The 21,533-nt window shown below is 41.5% G+C and overlaps 2 protein-coding genes across 2 annotated transcripts; both read left to right on the top strand.

The window, feature by feature from the left end:
• The first annotated feature begins 826 nt into the window (after positions 1–826).
• LOC137868657 (ly6/PLAUR domain-containing protein 2-like) lies at positions 827–7,167 on the top strand. The gene is made up of 3 exons (XM_068705537.1): positions 827–1,073; positions 4,792–4,932; positions 6,311–7,167. Exons 1-3 carry the CDS (start codon positions 1,004–1,006, stop codon positions 6,496–6,498), a joined length of 399 nt encoding a protein of 132 aa, XP_068561638.1. The 5' UTR covers positions 827–1,003; the 3' UTR covers positions 6,499–7,167.
• Positions 7,168–8,462: 1,295 nt separating this feature from the next.
• On the top strand, positions 8,463–21,505 carry rab14l (RAB14, member RAS oncogene family, like). Its single transcript, XM_068706225.1, has 8 exons — positions 8,463–8,565; positions 12,906–12,964; positions 13,904–13,957; positions 14,716–14,893; positions 17,179–17,245; positions 18,651–18,738; positions 18,961–18,991; positions 19,110–21,505. The coding sequence occupies exons 2-8, from the start codon at positions 12,913–12,915 to the stop codon at positions 19,285–19,287; spliced, it is 648 nt and encodes a 215-aa protein (XP_068562326.1). The 5' UTR covers positions 8,463–8,565; positions 12,906–12,912; the 3' UTR covers positions 19,288–21,505.
• The last annotated feature ends 28 nt before the right edge of the window (positions 21,506–21,533 follow it).

The following is a 21,533-nucleotide window of genomic DNA, read 5'->3' as shown; positions in this document are numbered from 1 at the left end:
AAATAGCTTGTCTGCGTTCCACTGTGATAAAAAAATATGCAGAAAAATCTGCTCTAAATATGTCTTATATGAATGACAGCGATCATTGGCAGCCATCTATCAAGCAGGACCATATGTTGCTTTGGGTGGGGAGGGAAAGAGGGCTTACGGCAAAGCCTGCCTTATCCTCTGGCATTACAGTCTCTAAGAAAGGATTTACTCTTTAATTCTTGATTAGATAGAATTTTCTCCCCAGTGTGCAAGCACAGGGATACACAGAGCAGAGATAACCTGTCCTATTGGGAAAGTGTGTGTGTGTGTGTGTGTGTGTGTGTGTGTGTTTGTCCTTTGGCAAAGCTCCTGAGACACACACATGCAAACACTCGAGCACACACCAACCTGGCCCCCTTGGTGTGCCATCCCATTTAGCGCCTGGGCTTTTAACACATTGTGATAGGGCTATTATTAGAAGCGATGAATTATCAATCAGGAATTAATCCTGATTGATGTGTTTTCCCCCAACTGGAAAAGGACCACGCTCACTTGCTACAATTGTTTATTTTCATCTCTGTGATGAGACGAGGTGGTTCTAATTAGTTTTTTGACATGAGAGAAGAGATGGATTTCTTTTCCCTTTATTGATCAAACAACGAGTTCAACCAGCTTCTCCTGCTCAGGACACAAGGAGACCGCTGAGGAAGACATTCATTTATTTAGTTCCCTCACTCATTTATCTTCCTCCCCCACGTCTCTTTGCCTGACTGGCTGCTGAGCTGACTGACTGCCTGGATGGTTGGCTCCCCCTCTCACTGGACACAAACTGGCAGTTAACTCACGCACTGCGTGAGCTTCGCTGAGGCTGGGGTGGAGAGAGACACTCGGGCTGCTCAGGCTTTGGAAAGTGGGATCTCCGCTTGGTTTCTGTCTCTGTATTTTTTGGTGGACAGTTAGATGAGAGCAGAGGAAATCTCTGCTTCTGTCTCCTCCAGCACTGACCACCGACCATCACTATTGTGCTGCATCCATGACTTTACATACCTGGCTGGTGTATGGGCTTGGATTTATCTTGGTTTGGGCGCTCTTCTTGAAACAGGGTGAGCAGTATTTTGGTTTTCAAATTTGTAGAGCTGCAGAGACATGTGAGTTTGATGTCTCTGTGTGTGTGTGTGTGTGTGTGTGTGTGTGTGTGTGTGTGTGTGTGTGTGTGTGTGTGTGTGTGTGTGTGTGTGTGTGTGTGTGTGTGCGTGAGTTTGATGTCTGTGTGTGTGTGTGTGAGTTTGATATCTGTGTGTGTGTGTGTGTTTGTGTGTGTGCATTTGTGTTTGATGTCTGGTGTGTATCTGTGTGCATGTGTGTACATGTGCATGTGTGTGTATCTGTGTGCATGCGTGTGTGTGTGTGTGTGTTTGTGTGTGTGCGATCTATGACACCACCGATACAATAATCCTCACTTAAAACAGCCTTTTACAGGCCAATTAATCAATAAGATAATGTACAGAATATGTTGTATATACTGAGGTATACAAATACAAATAATGATACAAAATAAATAATATATAAATACAGTGAAAGTACTGTATAAAAATCAACTTTAAACATTTGCAAAATATTAAAACAACTGAGCAGTGGAAATATAAAAATAGGCTGGTGAATGTTTCAAGACCAACTTAAACGTTCACATAAATATAATGAACGACCATGTTGAAAAGTGATTCCAATAAATATGCCTTTGGTCTGCATGTAATTGACCTGGGAGTTCAGATATATGCCTCCAAACAATAGATAATATTCATAGGTGGCAAACTAAATTTCCCCATAGAGCTATAACGATTGACCTGATTCGGCTTCGCTGTAACCTTTGTTTCACTCGGGGCCAAGAGGAAACTGGGGTGATGTGCGCTGAGATGTTGCTTTGCTTGATTCGTATCTCTGTGTTTTGTCTGAGTCAGATCACCTCTGATCCCAACTGCAGACCAGAGGGTGAAGTGAGCTCCTGGACAGACTAATGAGGAGGCAACAAATAGCTGAACTTAGATATAATTGCAGTGCGGTACAAAGGGTAATCCGATTTACAAATTCATTTCTGTTGAAAATCCAACAGAAATTCTGAAAAGGTGATAGTGATAGTATTAAGTGTTCAATAATTAAGTTAACTATCAAACAATCATCACCAGAGGACAGTGAGTTTAATACTATAAAAGCAGACAAGTTGATACCTGTTTTGTCTTACATAATGCTGGATTACAGTAGTCATCTTGCATTCATAATTAGTTTCTAATATGTTTATGGTGCCCTGGAAGCTCATTTTAAGCATAACTTCATTTTAAGTCCTATCCAAAGAGCTAAACTAAATTTAATGAGACAGGCAAGCAGTATAACCTTTCCTGAATTAAATTCAAATGTTCTTATGGTAATCCGTAAAATCCTTTTTTTTTTGTCTGCTTATGCTGCCTACTTTTCTTTCCAGCTGTCTTCCTCTTAAAATGTTTTTGATAAAAAATGCATTATGCATAATATAATAGTGTAATGGATGCTCAGTGTTGAAATTCAAATGAGCTTTAGTACATTTGCATTTCAAATGTACAAAAATGTACTCAATACCAATAATTGATAAGATTAGATTTAGGTCACAATAGATTTGAGAGTTAATCAACATTTACTAGGAGAGGATGGGGTTATAATAAATTGCACTTTGCCATGAACGCTGAATGTCTTTCTAACATGCCCTCATTATGTTGACAAATGCTCATACCAGGCAGCTTTTCAATGTTTCATGTGGTGTGTAACAACAAAACATCACAGTGAATTGATTAATCAGGTTGTTTGCCAGACATAAATGACCATTCCATTGCTTTGTACTTCCACAACCATTACCCAGCTCTAATGACACACTCCAATATTTATATGAGCTCTGACTGCATGGTGTATCACCAGCAGGGGAGTATGACACATCCCCTAAATGCTGGCATCTGCTCTCTGTCCCTGTGAGGCTTTACATTGATTCCAGCAGATTTCTAAAGTGATTTTTGTAAGAGCATTTGCCTGGGATTAGTTTGCTCCTGAAAGCTCCATCAGAGCTTTTGGTGGGCTATTTAACAGAGCAGAGACGGCGAGAGGCCTCGCATCCGCTCTCTGTCCACAAGGCTGCACAGATAAAGAGGGAGGATTGGTTTCAGCCAAAGCTGATCTTCCATCTTGTGTGTGGGATTTTGGAGGTCAGGTACAGGTGTGTGAGGGGTCTGAGTCCACGGACAATCCATTTAAGCTCTGGTGGATTTGTTCTGTGCAGGCTTAGCCTTACTTTTCTTGAGAGAGTTAGACTGTGAGACAATGACACGGTAGTAGAGGGGTCTAAAGATGAAAGAAGACTTTTGGAGCATTTTATTTCTGAATATGTGCTTTAAATTCCCTATTCAACAATAATTCAGTGTCTGCTTGCTCCTCTTTTATTAATAGGGACCAAACCCATTTTGGCAAATGATCATGTTAACTGATGATTTTTAGGCATCAGTTGAGAGGGAAAAGTAAACAGCATAATCTAGCTGCATGTTGATTTAGCTCCTCTCCCGTCCCTCTCCGTGCTGTAGTTTCCACCACAACACTTATAGGGTGCTGAGTGGTAGAGACACGGCTGTGAGATCACAAGCTGGAGCTGGCAGGCAGACAGCTTGGGATGGGGTGTACTACTGAGGGTGAGTCACCCCTAAGCACAGACTCGAAGAGAAGAGAAGACGAGAGGAGAGAGAGGAGAAGAGAAAAGAGAGTCGAAGGGAAGGGAAGCAGTTGAGTAACGTCAGGATGAGAACAAATATCAACCTCATAAAAGCAATGGTCCTCGTTTGAACCGTGAAATGTTTCAGGGAAATGAACTGAGATGAACTTCTCTTGAAAGGCTCTGCAAGATACTGCTTTCAGTTGAACAGAAGGATGGCTTTAGAATTAGCTCATTTGCACTGTTTATGTGCTGTTGTTGCTTCAGGAAAAAAAAAAACACTACAATGCCGCAATTTCAGTCTACATCCGCAGTTGTTATAAAGATCATTTCGATTTGAATCAGAGCCATTGCAGATGCTTCTGACATAGGTTTGGAGTCGTGGCTATATCAAAGTCAATTGGCTGTTTGGGTGCAAAACTTGGAAAACGTAAGCTCTGAAACAATATCACTATTACATCGGTGGATTTAATTAGGTTGGATGTCTTACAGTCAGTTTTATTTAATGTGACGACAAATATTTTTGATTCACCAGCCCCCCCCTAAAAACCAGATACAGAAAGAGATAATACAAATATATGTGACATCAGCAACAAATTAGGGGAATAGTCTTAGAATTGAATTACAACATATACAGTAGTTATTATGTTGATAAGTAAAGGTTTCAAACACAGACAAAAATACACATTTGATGCAGTTTTTGTGGTCTTTATATTGTTTTTTCCACAACCCACATATCCAAATGTCCTTTCCCCCATTGAGGGGATTTTAACTGGATGTAGAATGAATCTGTGCCAGACAAGTCACATGCTAATCTCTTCAGTTTCCAAATGCTTCTTCTTGCTATGTGAAAATTAAATCTTATATTGATAATCATAATGGTGGTGTGAGGAGCTCCCAGGGGTCACCATAGGTCCAGTGTGGATCTCCTGCCTGTAGTGCATAAAGTATCTGTGTACGCTCTTTCTTCCATTGCCCAACAGTAGCAGCAAAGGTTCCATTGCTTCTGCACCCCAGTGACTTTACACAAAAAAGCTGGTTCATCATCTTAAACGACACCCTAACAAGTTGCCATGTACCGCTCTTTGTGTCCCCTGCAGTCCAGGGGCTGCAGTGCTATGGCTGCAACATCCTCCAGGGCCAGAAGTATGTGGACGTGGGCTGCTCCAACCCCGAGGTCATTACCTGCACCCACTCACACAAAGGCTTCAAACACCGCTTCTGCATCAAGACAGAGAGCAGTGAGTAAACCTCCATGACCAATATGTAATGACTAACACACTGAAATCACAATGTTCTAGTCTATTCATCCTCCAAGTCAGTGAGCTACTGCGTCTGATACTGTGAGTGGAAGATTATTAAATCATGATGAATTCACTCTGGCGTGCCACTGGACATTGGCAAAATCATTTTTAATCATACTTTCATGTTTGAAAAATGTTCTTTGTCTGCTGATGTGAATATATTGCTCCCTGCACTGAGGATAGTTACATAACCCTACTTTGGTGTGCTTTGATGAGTAAATTATAAGTCATTCCTTGTTTGATGTTAAGTCAAATGGAGGATGTGGACACCAGGACAGGAGAGTGATGGTCAGATGAGTAGTTCTGCTGATATCCATGGAAGCGTGGACAATCCAGCTGTTCCTTTGCTCGATGTCTAAAGGCTCCACTCATGTTGAAAGGGCTGATGGTGCACCTTTTCCATGTGCTCAGAGAAACAGCAAGCTCAGAAAAGGACTGACAACAGCCCATCAGAAACAGTATGACAAGCACTTGTCGGTCAAAATCTCGAAGCAGTGTCTTGGCAGTAATCTGTGGCCAGTCAGCCTGTTAATCTTCATGTGACCCCGCCAAACTCAACTCTAACAGATGCTGGTGAAGATCCATAAGAGTCTTAGTTATAGTCCCCTTTGTCCTCAGATACAAGACATCTGTCCTTAATCCATAACTACCCCAGTGCCCTTCTCTCCTGAGCAATATCCTCTCACTTCTCAGCTGCCTCTTATATTATAACTGTGTCGATAGATTCTTGACAGGATCTGCTGTGCACCTAGAAGACCTGTTCACTCTTGATTTTCATCATTAGGGGATTATAAATGGCAGAGAAGAGATGTTGTAAGATGCTAATTGAGTGCAATATGGTGCTCAGTAAAATCTCATTATAGAAACTACTTTAACTGACAAACAGGGTAGAGAAGAAGAAGTATGGCTCCCTTTTATTTAGAATTTACTCATGAAATTGCTGCTCAAAGATTCAAATTATGCATTTTAGTTGCATTGGTTGTAAGGTTAAAGGACTCAGACATATACCCCACAAATTATATTGTAGTAATTATTGGAGGTCCATTTTTAGCCACATACCTTTCTCCAAGACTATATGAAATCCAGAGTCTAGAGAGAATCTCCGCAGAATGTGCAGCTTTCTCTATCAATGTACCATTTGTCAGAGAGAGACAGCTTGTTTTCTCAGCTGTGAAGACACATCCTGAGTGTGCCTTTAAGATCTCATGTCTCATTACACACTTTGCGCTTACTTATGCTGTTTTTTTCTTGCTGAGCCAAACACCAGCTCGTCACTCTGCTCTGACTGACAGTCTCCCCTCTTCTGTCCCTCCAGCGGCCCTGGGTATCGTCCTGACCAGTGGTTGTGCCACATCCAGACACTGCCAGCAACATGAGCTGCCGGGAGTGCGCATCCACTGCTGTGACTCAGACCTATGTAACAGCGCCCCCTCCTGGCACCCAGGCACACTCCACTACATCTGTGCACTGTTCAGCCTCTTGCTGATGAGGATGTGGTTGTGATATGGAGTCAATCTGGAGAGGGACATAACACCAGTGGACAATGGGGGGGGGGACAGCAGCTGTCATCTCTTCTCTTAGATGCTCACGTTTAGAGCTGAATGAGAGTTTTGCTCAGTGTGGCGTTACTGGCGAGCACCTTGAAATAGTAACCTTTTGTCACATTGTCACATTGTCAGAGCGATGACAAAAATAACCCTGTGAATATGTTTCATCAAAAATAACTATGAAGCAGCTTGCAGTCATCAGTGAATTTATTGTGCAGATCCACTCACTTACATGTAGCTTGAAGTACAGTATGGGACATTATGGGCCATTTGTTGCTATGAAAGAAAGATCTTTGAGTCATAATGTTAGTTTATTTAGATTTTTTTAGTAAAAACACCTTGTATCAGCGATGCAGATACACACAGACTTGAGACTTATAAAGGCTTACGTCCACTTGTACTGTAAGACATGAATTCATTTTCCTTGTTAAGGAGTTCATCATCTTTCTCAAGATCAAATATCTGTTGTGCAGTATTTTATTTTAAATACACAGGCTATTTACTTTGCTAAGTTGAAGATATTTTTTTTAGTTTGCTGTCCAGTTCTCACGGTTAATCTTGAGAAAGCACACTGCATGTTGTATGTGGGACTGTAAGAAAAATTGTACAGTGAAAGCATGTAATGTTGTGAATTACTATATTAAAATGTTTCATATTTTTCAAAAGTGCTTGAAATGGAAATTTGTATCACACCAAGACACACCATGGATGTCACATACTACACATAATCAGAGCAAATTAAAATGACTTGGGATTCACATGATTTAATTTAAACCGTAGGCCAGCTGATCAGAAAGGGATTTTATGTGCATATGAAAATGTGTAATGCTGACATGAAATAAATAGAAATTATTTTTTTTGTACAGAGGGTTTTGTTAAGTACCATACAGTAAATGGTTTATATATCATAAAGCTCTACCAGCCTATACAATCTGAGTAAAAGTTGCAGTACTGCTGGAGCAAAAACTTTACACAGGAACATTTGGCAGAATGGATAGTGTCCAAATATTTAATAAATAGCTCATAGCCCAACTTCCTTATGCTGATTGTTTGCATGTAACACATTTGCAATTCTAATTTGCTAATTAACACATTAACAAATTTTAACCTGGCTTCAGTTGATTTGCACAAACACACGGGAGAGATACCGACTAAGGAACATTGCAATGAAAAAACACGAATAGGCCAATGTGCTATATCTCACTGGAACAGTTTTACATGTATTATATCTCAAGAATCTCTGAAAAAAACCCGTTTAAGAGACTGCTGAAGATGTTATTCTTGAATAAGACAAGGCTGCAAAATAGTCTTTCGAAATTATTCAACAGTATGGATGTTCATATAAACTATATTTGCAACTACAACTCATTTAAATTGTTCTAGTTTAATGTTTGGTAAAGCCCATGTCTTGAGGCATTTTTTAAGTTGCAATGGTGATGCTCTAACTATATTAAGTACTAAACATATGTACGCAATGTAAACATTTGTTAATTTTCACATTTTATTTGAATGTGGACCCCAGGAAGAGCAGTTGGTGCTGAAAAAAACAACTGATCGGGATCCAAATAAACAATAAAAATATACTTTTAGGCATACAATGGGTTAGATTGACAGGTCTAAACCTCACATATCTGAATCAGTTTGATATAGGTCTTCAAGGTATTCTTCACAGGCTGAAACAGCAGCATAAGTGCACATTATCTTTTGAACCCAGGTCAGTCAAGTGTAATAAAATCTCTGAACATTCAATCTCGTTGGTTATCACATGATTTCATAATCTGATACCGCACTTTATCCGTAAAGTCCAGTACAGTATGCATGAATACACCTGTGCAGGTGAGGCTGCTCTCCACACACCTCAAATCGCCGCATATGATGCTCTTTGTCCCAGAAGCCCATTGTATACAGCGGAGGAAACCCTGTGCCGCGAGCAGCCATCTTGGATAGACAGATCATACTTGAGCCAGGATAACCTGCATTCCTCTTCTGAACAGAACACAAAGCTCAAAAGACTTAATTTCTGGTAAGGACAGAGAAGAGCACATACTTGAACATACTCACACGTACACCCCGATCAACGTATGGACACTGGTGTTTCAATCATGACACGGTTGGAACAGTTAAGCTAGCCTGTGTTCGCCAGGAGTCAGCTAATTGGCAAGCTAACGAGGCTAGCTAACAGATGGCTAATGCTAGGTTGTTTTTTATCGTTAGCTTCAAAGAATGGTGTATACTACATATTACACTGCTAGAGATTACCATTGCAGGCGATAAATCTCTTGATCGGCAATGACTCAATATGGGTTGACAAGCTAACCAAACAGCGTATTTACCATAATCCAACCATCGCAGCTAACTAGCATGCTACAGATATAGCTGGCTGTCGTTAGTTTGGTTTTTGGTGGCTTTTGTGAAATTGAGCAGAGGCCAAGTTGATTTGTTTTAACGTAGTTACACTAATCGGGTGATACTGCCTCGATTGTCTTTGTGCTAATAGTGGCAAACGTCTTGCGATTTGTGCTATTTGTTGTCAAGACATATCCATTGATTTCAGCGAGCAGGTAAACCAGCTAACGCGTACTTAGCTGTCAAAACAGCTAATTTAGGGCCGTGCTTGTTATCAGACACGATCACGTCGTTTGGCTTTAGCTAGTAAATATCAGGTTTCATATCCTCCTTTGCTTAGTAACATTGTTAACTTGTTGTGAGCTAACTAACCGCATAGAATTAACCAAACCGATGCTGTCAAATTGCCGGTCGTTAAACTAAGCTAGGAGTAGGCATGACGTTACAGTGTCGAATAAAAGTGATAACCTGGAACACAACAGTCGGGTCTGTTTGGATTTGGGTCTGCAGATCGTCCCTATTTTAATTCTGTTTACTATTATAGATACTGTAGTCATCTCTAGTGCAGCGTAGCTCATAACATCAGGTCTGATAACTCCTTAGCCAACAGGGTGTTAGCCTCCTCTCTGGCTTTACTTTTCCTAACAACAGATGTGTATGATTTGAAAAGAAGACCCGTATTGTCTTTAATGGGTAATAATTTGGCTATATCTGCCCATATATATATATATATATATATATATATATATATATATATATATATATATATATAAAATGTTGCATAATTTATATTTATTGTGCCAATGCACTCTGTGTATTCGTAGGCTTCATCTGCAACTTGAATAACAACGTTACTTATTGTTTTGTTTACATTTTTAATCCTATAAATATTGTAAAACATCAAATTTGACTTGTATGCATTGTAAACGACGGTGATGATGTCATAACATTGTTTTAGGGCTTTTAAGACATGATTTGAATAGCGGGCCTGTCATGATTTCCTGATAGACCAGATTTGAGTCACGCATCGTCCCCTTTATGTGGGAAGTGGCTGTTGAGAGAAGGAAAAGTCAATGACAGTGTTTCTCTGGAGGAAGATTCAGTGGGTTGGGGAGTAATGCAGAAATGCTGAGGCTGCATTCTGGTCACATGATCTTGACTACTTGACGGATCCTCCATGGGGTTTATTTCTACTTAATGAGCACAAAAAGCTGAAGAAAAGAAGGTTTGGTATCAAAATTGAATTGCATCTTGTTTTTCCTCAGTTCTGGGTAACCTACTCTAAATGCATACTTCTCCAGAGCTCTGGAAACCATCACACTGGGTGTAAATGTGTCACATGAGGGTCATGTGACAGGAGGCAGACTGGAGAAAAGGCCCTCAAATATTACTCTATGATTTTAAAGAATTGCGATGGTGTGATTGCGTGATTTGTTCACGACATCTGTTTCCCTTTGAAACCCGCTTAGTACAACTCCATTAACTGCCCTCACATTATGTGGAAGTCATGCTGTCACTCATACTGTTGATATAGAATTAATACATTAAGTGATAGGGAATTAAGTTGTACTAGTGTTATTATCGAAATCAGCAGATGTAGCATTGCAGCATAAACAAGCTTGTGATAGCAAGTGTACTGTGTTCATTAATGTAGCATTAAAGTTAGCCATGTTTTTTTTTTTAACAAAGTAAGAAAAGGGTAGATCCTACGATGATCACATGGGAAGTTCATAAAGACTACATTTTGCCTGAGTTAGCTAGTTGGTGTTAGCCTGAGTAATGATCCAAATGTCAGGTCAAGTTGCAGTTTGTGGAGGACTGACTTTGAGCCAAGTCTTTTCTGAGGCCTCCAATAAACAACACTGTCACAGCCTGCTTTGGTGAGTTGTTTACATAGATGGTAACACTTAGTAGCTTCTCCTGAACTCATATTATTCTTCAGGATTAATATTAGCAATACGAAACATGCTTTTGAGTCGTCTTAGTTATGAAATGTTATTGTCTGTTATTTTCATATAATTTATCTCTGAGCATAAGTGAACTGATGTTTGATATAGATTTTTCTCAGGCATAGGATTAGTATGACTGTCAGTATCATGAGGGTATCTGACCATACACCATTTTTATTGAAGCAACATTTCGACCTGAATTAACCTCAACCATATTCCCCTGCAGGTCGTCTTCCTTTCCTGTCTCTGATCCTCTGTGTTCACCCACTTACTCCATTTGCGAATGCTACTGAAAGTCTACACCTTTCTTTCATCTTATCCCTGTAAAGTGATTTCATCTTAACTCGTTTTGCTTTATTTTCATTTCTCTCCTCTTAGATTCTCAAATCACAGCCGTCTACATTTTGTCTGGTTGTGTCACTGTCAGCATTAATCTGGCCAGTCCAACATGGCCACTGTACTGCAGATACAGGAGTGTGAGCACAACACCAGCACTAGGCTGTGATGTGGCAGTGATTTCAGCACAGTTTTCACTGAGGTGCAGATCGCAGAATGTCACTGGCAGACTATCTTTGCCAGGGACATAGAAACCACCGCGCCGCTGCATGATTATGCACCTGATTGTTAAGCCTTGAATTATTTACCTCTCTACAGCAGTTACACTGTACAGCAGCACCTTGACAGAATTACAAAGCAGCCTTTATTCAGCACAAATACAACATGGCCTTGATGGCATCGCAAAGTGAATTTAATGGAGAAATTGTTCATGACAGAGACACAGCTGCTTTATTGATGTCATACATGACCCGGGTATTTATTTATCAACACATCTGTGCATGTTCAAAAAGAGCATCTCCCATTGGCTGTTTGTGAATGTGTTTTTTGATATAGTAGCAGTGATATTATGTGGTAATTCTGAAGGCTGTGTGCTGTGTATGGAGTGTGAACAATGAAGCATTACCGGGTATCAGATAGGTGTCGGGGCTATTTTTAGCTTATGTGAAAAGGTTGCCTGAGCTTTGAGCTCTGAAATATTTTCACTACTCTAATGTGATCCATGCTAACTTCAGCTTTAGTGATAGTTCAAACCATGTGGCACAAAGAGATGACTTTCATTTCTTTTGTGGTAGTCGTATAAGTAAGTTAATAACATAAGGGGCACGGAATTGTTAAGGATCATTAGCCGAAGCGGTTCGTCATCGGACACGAAGCTGTTAAATGTACACAGCTCCGTCTGTTTGTTTTCTGGCTTTATTTATGTAAGCTGTGCAGAAATATGAAGCGTGTGGGAAGTGCAGTCATATCACCTCCTAGCTGACCAACCAGATGAAAAGCTCTTGCTTCTAGAGGCCTTTTCATAGGAAGTTATTTACGGCCTAATCAAGGGCATACTTGCTGATATTGATGTGCACCATATTTCTAATCGGGTCATTTAAAATTGCATAATGGTCATTATTAAAATGGTTTAACTGGACTCTTCACACAATGTATATGTTTGGTATAGGCTACTGTTAGTTTTGCTGTACTTTAGCGTGCATTGATGAAGCATCTGGTCTTGCCTGGGCTCACATTTTTACGGACCTATTGCTCTGATTGGATTATAGCGTTGTTGAATAACACTGGCTCTTATGTTACCATTTTATATGCAGACATGCACAGTACTTAATGTAATTATATTTGCACTCAGACATGCTCAAGTTTTCACTTTTTTTAGCCTCTCTTCTAATATAGTATATTTTTTTGTCAATTGTATTTGAATTGGTAATACATGTGTACAAACTCTGTGTAGCGTAAATGTACATTTGTTTGTTGTAACACATGTTTTATTATTATTTATTCATGGGGCGAGAGAACCTTTAATGAATCTAAAATAAGTCATGCTGATAGTAAACCAGCATGCAGAATTCATGTTGTCAGTGTTGAGTTTTAAAGACTGTAGTCATTGTTTGTAAAACAATGAACTTACTACAAGACAGTGAATTACTGCTCTTGTTTAAATTACTGAGAAATCAACACATTTCTGTCAGTTTACGTGCCTAAACTTCCTCCTTTTCTCTCTCTCTTTCAGAGCCACAATGGCCACCGCACCGTACAACTACTCCTACATTTTCAAATACATCATAATTGGTAAGTGAGCGATGCTTTTCAGGGAGCCTCGTTAATGAGCAGTTCACAGTGCATTGCTATATCTATATCATTTCTATGTTTTGTATGCTTCATGCTACACCATACACTGCGTGGGTCCAACATGTTTCAATATGTCTATTATAGTCTTTTGTGCACCATGTACTGCAAATGTGTCAATAGTTTATTAATGCCATTCCCCGATTAGAATTATGTCCCACTTTTGCTGACAGGTTTGTTAACGTGAACATATTGCAGCTTTTACTTGAACACACATTTTCAGACAAATGCATTAAACAAACACAACCTCCGCTCTGGGCTATTTACCCTCCTCTCACACAGCGGCTCAAAGCTAACAGTCATCAGCTCGGACCTGAAAGAGGTGTGTACATGAAGTCTTGAAGCGCAGCCTGTGGCTTGCTACTTCACTTTGTGCTCATGCTTTTCTTTCCTCCACTAGAACAGTGAAGGAAACCTTCACCGTTGGGTTTTAAAAAGAGAAGTCTGAAGGTCTTGTGAACTTGTTGTAGTTGCACACAATTTTTCTAAGAATTGTTTGATGTTTCTAGCTGACTAGAATAAACAGCAAATGCCCTAACGTCCAGGCTGCTAGGTGTTTTTATGCAAAATAGCATTCTTAAAATATTGGCACACCTTGAATAACAAGGTATTCAGTGTAAAAAGTATTGCTTTTGTCAATATCACACACCACCACATTGTCAAACTCTGTATTGACAGGACACATATTTAAGTCTTTTTCTGTCTCATGTCGCTCCACTTTAAAATTGAAGTACCGTAGCTGACTTTCTCAGAGGGGCTTCTACAACATGCATGTGGGCAACGCTGCAGGCTTGAATAGAGAATTGTTCTTCTTCTGCTATTTAGTCTCTCTCTCTCTCTCTCTCTCTCTCTCTCTCTCTCTCTCTCTCTCTCTCTCCACAGGGGACATGGGGGTAGGGAAGTCATGTTTGCTCCACCAGTTCACAGAAAAGAAATGTAAGTGCTGCCCTGATTTTTGACTCGTGTGTGTGTGTGTGTGTGTGTGTGTGTGTGTGTGTGTGTGTGTGTGTGTGTGTGTGTGTGTGTGTGTGTGTGTGTGTGTGTGTGTGTGTGTGTGTGTAATGTTGCCAGGTTCAACTGGAGTGCCTCGATTGCTTTAGATTTCTTTATGCGCAAGCGGAAGTCAGCGGCATAGAAGAAGAGTGTGAGCTCAACAGTGAGAGACTCTTCTTCTTCTGTGTGCGAGTCAGCTGCAGCCTCCCATTACCATTCAGCTCTGTCTTGTTCAGCGCTACTATTAACGAGCCGGATGCTGTGTTCCTCATTTACCAGCCACCGTCACATCCTGCACACACACACACACACACACACACACACACACACACACACACACACACACACTGGGGTGTTTTAGAAGAGGTTTTAAAGTATCAGTTCAAAATAAATGTGCCGCTTTCACTGTGTTGATACTTTCATTTTACAACTGTGAGTATGATGACTTTAAATACTGTTTAATTAGTGATGCACCTGCTGCTGACTAACAATGGACGTGTGTGACTGCACACGTATTCACAAAATGTGAACACTAATGCGCTTCTCATAATCACTCTCAAAATGTTAATGGTGACACATGGCAAATAACAACACAACACAAAAAAAGCATGACCATTTAGGGTGTAAAATGGCATCAGTAATGAACTAATTGGCCCAAATAATCACATTGAACTCACAGTAACCTCCCTTCCTCTCCACAGTCATGGCAGATTGCCCCCACACGATTGGCGTGGAGTTTGGTACAAGGATAATTGAGGTGAGCGGCCAGAAGATCAAGCTGCAGATTTGGGACACAGCGGGGCAAGAGCGCTTCAGGGCCGTCACCCGCTCCTACTACCGCGGAGCTGCAGGGGCGCTCATGGTCTACGACATCACCAGGTACAGGATGTAGTATTATCACACGGTCTACGACATCACCAGGTACAGGATGTAGTATTATCACACGGTCTACGACATCACCAGGTACAGGATGTAGTATTATCACACGGTCTACGACATCACCAGGTACAGGATGTAGTATTATCACACGGTCTACGACATCACCAGGTACAGGATGTAGTATTATCACACGGTCTACGACATCAGCGGTTACAGGATGTAGTATTATCACACGGTCTACGACATCACCAGGTACTGGATGTAGTATTATCACACGGCCTACGACATCAGCGGTTACAGGATGTAGTATTATCACACGGTCTACGACATCAGTGGGTACAGGATGTAGTATTATCACACGGTCTACGACATCACCAGGTACTGGATGTAGTATTATCACACGGCCTACGACATCAGCGGTTACAGGATGTAGTATTATCACACGGTCTACGACATCACCAGGTACAGGATGTAGTATTATCACACGGCCTACGACATCAGCGGTTACAGGATGTAGTATTATCACACGGCCTACGACGTCAGCGGTTACAGGATGTAGTATTATCACACGGCCTACGACATCAGCGGTTACAGGATGTAGTATTATCACGCGGTCTACGACGTCAGCGGGTACAGGATGTAGTATTATCACGGTCTACGACATCAGCGGGTACAGGATGTAGTATTATCACACGGCCTACGACATCAGCGGTTACAGGATGTAGTATTATCACGCGGTCTTCGACATCAGCGGGTACAGGATGTAGTATTATCACGCGGTCTACGACATCACCAGGTACAGGATGTAGTATTATCACACAGTCTACGACATCACCAGGTACAGGATGTAGTATTATCACACGGCCTACGACATCAGTGGTTACAGGATGTAGTATTATCACACGGTCTACGACATCACCAGGTACAGGATGTAGTATTATCACGCGGTCTACGACGTCAGAGGGTACAGGATGTAGTATTATCACACGGTCTACGACATCAGTGGGTACAGGATGTAGTATTATCACACGGTCTACGACATCACCAGGTACAGGATGTAGTATTATCACACGGTCTACGACATCAGTGGGTACAGGATGTAGTATTATCACACGCTCTACGACATCACCAGGTACAGGATGTAGTATTATCACACGGCCTACGACATCAGCGGTTACAGGATGTAGTATTATCACGCGGTCTACGACGTCAGCGGGTACAGGATGTAGTATTATCACACGGTCTACGACATCAGCGGTTACAGGATGTAGTATTATCACACGGTCTACGACATCAGCGGTTACAGGATGTAGTATTATCACACGGTCTACGACATCAGCGGTTACAAGATGTAGTATTATCACACGGTCTACGACATCAGCGGTTACAGGATGTAGTATTATCACACGGTCTACGACATCAGCGGTTACAGGATGTAGTATTATCACACGGTCTACGACATCAGCGGTTACAGGATGTAGTATTATCACACGGTCTACAACATCAGCGGGTACAAGATGTAGTATTATCACACGGTCTACGACGTCAGCGGGTACAGGATGTAGTATTATCACACGGTCTACGACATCAGCGGTTACAGGATGTAGTATTATCACACGGTCTACGACGTCAGCGGGTACAGGATGTAGTATTATCACACGGTCTACGACATCAGCGGTTACAGGATGTAGTATTATCACACGGTCTACGACGTCAGCGGGTACAGGATGTAGTATTATCACACGGTCTACGGGTACAGGATGTAGTATTATCACACGGCCTCGACTTTACTCCAAAGCTTAAGAAGAAGGTTCATCTGCACCATTTCACCCTCTACAGACTCCTGAACAAATACGAACAATTTGACTTACAGCTTGTGTCCGACCCTCTTGCCCAAAGTGTTAGATGGTATCAGGGGTGTGCCAAATAAACACAGTCCCACATGTGGAATGTCTTTCCACACACCACACCCAACTCCAGTAAGGACCCCCGAGGGCCCCAAAAACGGCACTAATGTGGAAAAAATAATATGAATTGTTTACGTCACTGTTAATGTGACCACCCTCAGCTTCAGACAAAAATGGGAGACAAAGATGACTGTATGGTCCGGTCCAGTTAAGAGGGTACAGTGTGTCAGTGCAGTGAACTCACTCATTTGGCCAAAGCTGCTGGATTTAACAGGAGTTTGTGTGTTTTTCCTGTTAGAAACTACACAAATACGATTTCAAAAATATCTACAACCCTTAAATTCTGTAACCACTATCCCTTTTGTTGATGTCATCCAGGAGAAGCACGTACAACCATCTCAGCAGCTGGCTGACCGACGCCAGAAACCTCACCAACCCCAACACTGTAAGTACACACATATATACATCTTTTCATCTTTCGTACTGGAATTACTCTGTTTGTCTTTTGCTCTTAAACTGTATGTCCCTGCACCCATTGTATACCCTCTATATTTTCTTTTACTGTGTAGTTTTCTTTTCGTCATGCTTCCTTTAAGCTTACCCGTGTTGTCACGTCTGCTGCTTCGTTTCTTTTGCTTTCCTGTGTCGCTCGCCCTCCCTGTAGCCTGTTCAGAGCTGCAGAGCTGTGTCCATTTCTTAAATTGGATTTCTTGGTAAATATGATTAGCTCTCATTTACTGAGCAGTGTTCCCTCAGAGTAATGTGTTCCTGTAATATGCAAAGGTCACTCCAGGTTTTTAAACGCCAAGTGAAACATGTTTTCCTGCTGTATAAACAAGAGAGGTTTATTAATATCTAGATATTTTACACATATGGGATGTCTTGTTCAACCATATTTTCTTTTGCTCATTTTCAGGTTAAATACAATCACAATGTAAACCTTACTTTGCTTTTATGAATATCATTTGAAAGATTATGTGTTTTGTTCTTTCGGTCACCTCTTGACTATAAAAACATCAACAGAAGCATATTAACCGTATCTGTTTTTCACAGAAGTGTCTTGTGTCGGCCAGGCGGTGGCAGTGTTGTAGTCTAGTCATGACTTGTGATACAAGTGTAAACATGTGTTCCTGCTTTAAGGGAGTTTATTTGGCTGCTGGGGTTTTGAGATGTGAACACATAATGACCACATTATGTGTTCACTCGACACACACCAGAGTCGTCATCTGAATGAAAACAAGAGTTGTGTAAGACTTCTTAGGATTTAGCAAGAGCTTCTCAAAAGCTTGCCACTTTTCCCAATAACAACCAATAATTCAAAAAGTGAGATTTTAATTTGACTCAAATTATACATGAATATCAGTATCAAATCAACGGTTCGTAGATTTGTGCCTATAACTCATTATGGCACTTTTCTCATCCTAAAAAATGTTAAACTCACAGCCATAGCACAGTGAGTATCATTGTTAGCAATTCTGGAATAAAATAGAAGAAATGGTTTAAAAAAAAAAAAAAGAAGAAAAAAAAACATTAAAGGTTTATGCTTAACATGCAGTTGTGGGAGTCTTAAGAGAGTTTGTCACTGCTACAACAAAGAAGCTCATTACATCATTACAGGTCTATTTACATCGCATCGCTAGGGGAACCGTCATGTGGGGGTGTTAGTTCTTCAGTGTATCTCTGTCAACATCTCCACAGACAACCCAACCGTATATCAACTGCCTTAGGGAACCATGTGTCTGTACTGCCTCTTTAAGGCTTGAAAATAAAATGTCCCCCCGAGAGACAGTACTGTCTAGACTCTAGAGGATTGTCTCACTCTTTCCGGTTCCTGTGTCTTGTATTTCCAGGTGATTATTCTCATAGGAAACAAAGCAGACCTGGAGGCCCAGAGGGATGTCACGTATGAGGAAGCAAAGCAGTTTGCTGAAGAGAACGGTGAGCCGCACACAAGAACAAGCGTGTGTTTGAAAGACAAGAAAGAGGATTTAATGTGCTTTTCCATCTGTATTGCTGAGACGTAACCTAGGAGAAGTTGACTTGAGGAAAGCAGAGCTATTAATTGAAGGAGGGGGCGAATGAGAACTTGGTATTTGAGGTATTTGAGCTTGTAACAATGTTTTACTGACTCTGTCATTGCATCTGTTTTATGTTCTACAGGTCTGTTGTTCCTGGAAGCCAGCGCAAAAACGTAAGCGTCTGCACAACTTCAGCCGTCTCAGTGACGGCAGCACTTGAAACATCCCTTTTGCTTACATTCTTACTCCCAACTGTCTTCCCTTTCTCACTTCCCTCTCATTTGTGTTCAGAGGTGAAAACGTCGAGGACGCCTTCCTGGAAGCCGCGAAGAAGATCTACCAGAACATCCAAGATGGCAGCCTGGACCTGAACGCCGCCGAGTCAGGGGTCCAGCACAAGCCCTCGGCCCCCCAGGGCGGTCGGCTAACCAGCGAACCACAGCCCCAGAGGGAAGGCTGCGGATGCTAATGACCAAGCAAACCCCCCCCCCCCCCCTTCCTCTCTCCGTCTGTCCCTGCCCGCCCTCCCTCAACCACCCTTCATCCATTCCTCCGCCTGCGTACGTCCATTCACCCTCCTCCCTCACTGCACCAGGAGCTGCATGAGAGCAGGGCTGCGGAGGGAAGGGACGGGTATCGACTTGGGCCAGACTGAGCTGTGGGCTGTGTGGACTACATCCCCCCCCCCCATCCTCCCACCTCCTCCTCTCTGCCTGTCTGTCTCTCCTTCCTCTCTAAACTCTGTCTCCCCTTCCTCTCTAAACTCTGTCAGTGTGTTGTCGTCCCATAACTCTCCTCTTTCGCTCCCCTCCACTCCTCTTGCACCATTCAGTCTAGCCCCCCCCCCCCCCCCCCCCCCCCCGTCATAGTATCGTAGACACCACCACGCATTACACGGGTTACTGACACTTTAGATAGATGTAACATTCATACGATAATGATAAACAGACTGTTTTTTTATGTTTGGTTTTATAGCTATATTATGACATGTAAACACTGCATTAAATTTCATCCAAAACTATACTCCTGAAGTCTCATGCATGGTTTACCAATCCGGCATTTTGTGCTCTCCCGCAGTTAGAACTATTGCAGGATCGGACAGTGAAGGTAATGGAGGAGTGCGTCATGCAGCCGCACAGGTAGAGGCTCTTTAAGTGTCAAAAGAATGTGTAGCCGAGGGAGCTTTTTCAGCAGGATTTAAACATGCTTGTGGCTTTTTTAAAATTTGTATTATGTTTCTGCTGCTCGGCACAAAGAGAGTCCTTTGCCAGATGTGGCGATGATCTCAGGAGAGGGAGGGAAAATAATTTAGAAAACCGGGAATTGTCAGCAAATTACAGTAATTCCTCCGTCTCTCCTATGAGATATCACAGGAAGGAATATTGGGTGTTTTCCAGCTAGTCCCTGTGTGTTTGTGGACGTCTGTGTGTTAAGAAGTTGGATGAGGGTTTCATCTTTTCTGTTTTTTGGAGTAAAGATTCATTCACATCACTGTCTTTGCACCAGCTCTCCCTCTCCTCACCCATCTGACCCCAACACGTCTCCCCCCCCCGGGTCATATCAACAAGGTTTCTGTCTTTACCAGCATTTTCTTTGTCATGGTCTGTTGCCTTATTATAATTAATGTTATTACTCTTTAATCTTTATTGTATTGCTGCACTTCCTCTTCACCCTGCTATTGGACTTGCCACAAATAAATCAACTTTTTAGATTAATTATTGCATTTTACTGGAGAATAATGTAAAAATGCAAGTGGTGGCTCACAAGTATCAGCAGCATGGTCTTTAAACTGTCAACACTCCTTTTTTTTTTTCTTTTTTTCCCAGTGCTGCACTGAAGAGCTGATCGGTTTATTTGGGCAGTTTATCTACCTTGTATAATACAACACCAAGCAGCATGCCCCTCCCCCCAATACAGTGAAATTGTCAAAATCAAATTGTTTTTTTTGTTTTGTTTTCAAATACAATTTTTCTGTACGATAGTGATTCCCTGATTGGACAGCTGTATATATTGCTTCTTAACTATTGGTGATGACATCGCTACTTTACAATTTAGACATTTATTTGCCGGCTCTGCCAAGATCTGTACAGTTGATGTGCTAGTGGGTTGCCTGTAATTCATGCTTGGGAAATTCTGTAACATAGTTTCTATTAATAAATGTATGTAAAGGATAGACACCCCCCCCCCCCCTCCCCTGTCTGCACACTACTGAACCTGTCAATTGGTTGAGGGGAGAGGAAGTGGATTGATATGATGTGCGAACTAGTATTTATGTCCTTAAACTCTTGATTCCCCTCATCACTGTATGGAGTGGAGAATGGGGCACTTTTATGTTCTGTTTTTTTTTTTTTTTTCTTTTTCCACCCCATCATTGCTCCTCCACATGGGGAGGGGCCTGCAACGCTGTCTTAACTTTTGGGGAGTGGGGATTGGTTTGTTATTGTGGGAAGTTGGTGGGCTGGGTCTTCCTTTTTCCTGTGTCCCACCTCTTTGCAGTCTGAGTGACCACTTCCTGCTTTTGTCTGTCCACAAGTACAACAAAAAAAAAGTACATATGTATAAATTTTTAAGGAGCTGTGCTAACATTTAAATGCGTTCTTGAGTGTATATGATTTTAAAAATGTTGACATTTTGATTTTAATGACAAAATACTCTAGACAGAAAAAATAAATTATACATAACCTGTTGCTGTGTCTTATTGCTTTTACAGAAACA

The sequence above is a fragment of the Cebidichthys violaceus genome, unplaced genomic scaffold (genome assembly GCF_023349555.1).
Source record: "Cebidichthys violaceus isolate CVI_PGR_0920_01 unplaced genomic scaffold, fCebVio1.0.p SCAF_12, whole genome shotgun sequence".
NCBI classification, from domain to species: domain Eukaryota; kingdom Metazoa; phylum Chordata; class Actinopteri; order Perciformes; family Stichaeidae; genus Cebidichthys; species Cebidichthys violaceus.
This window is presented reverse-complemented; position numbering and strand designations above follow the sequence as displayed.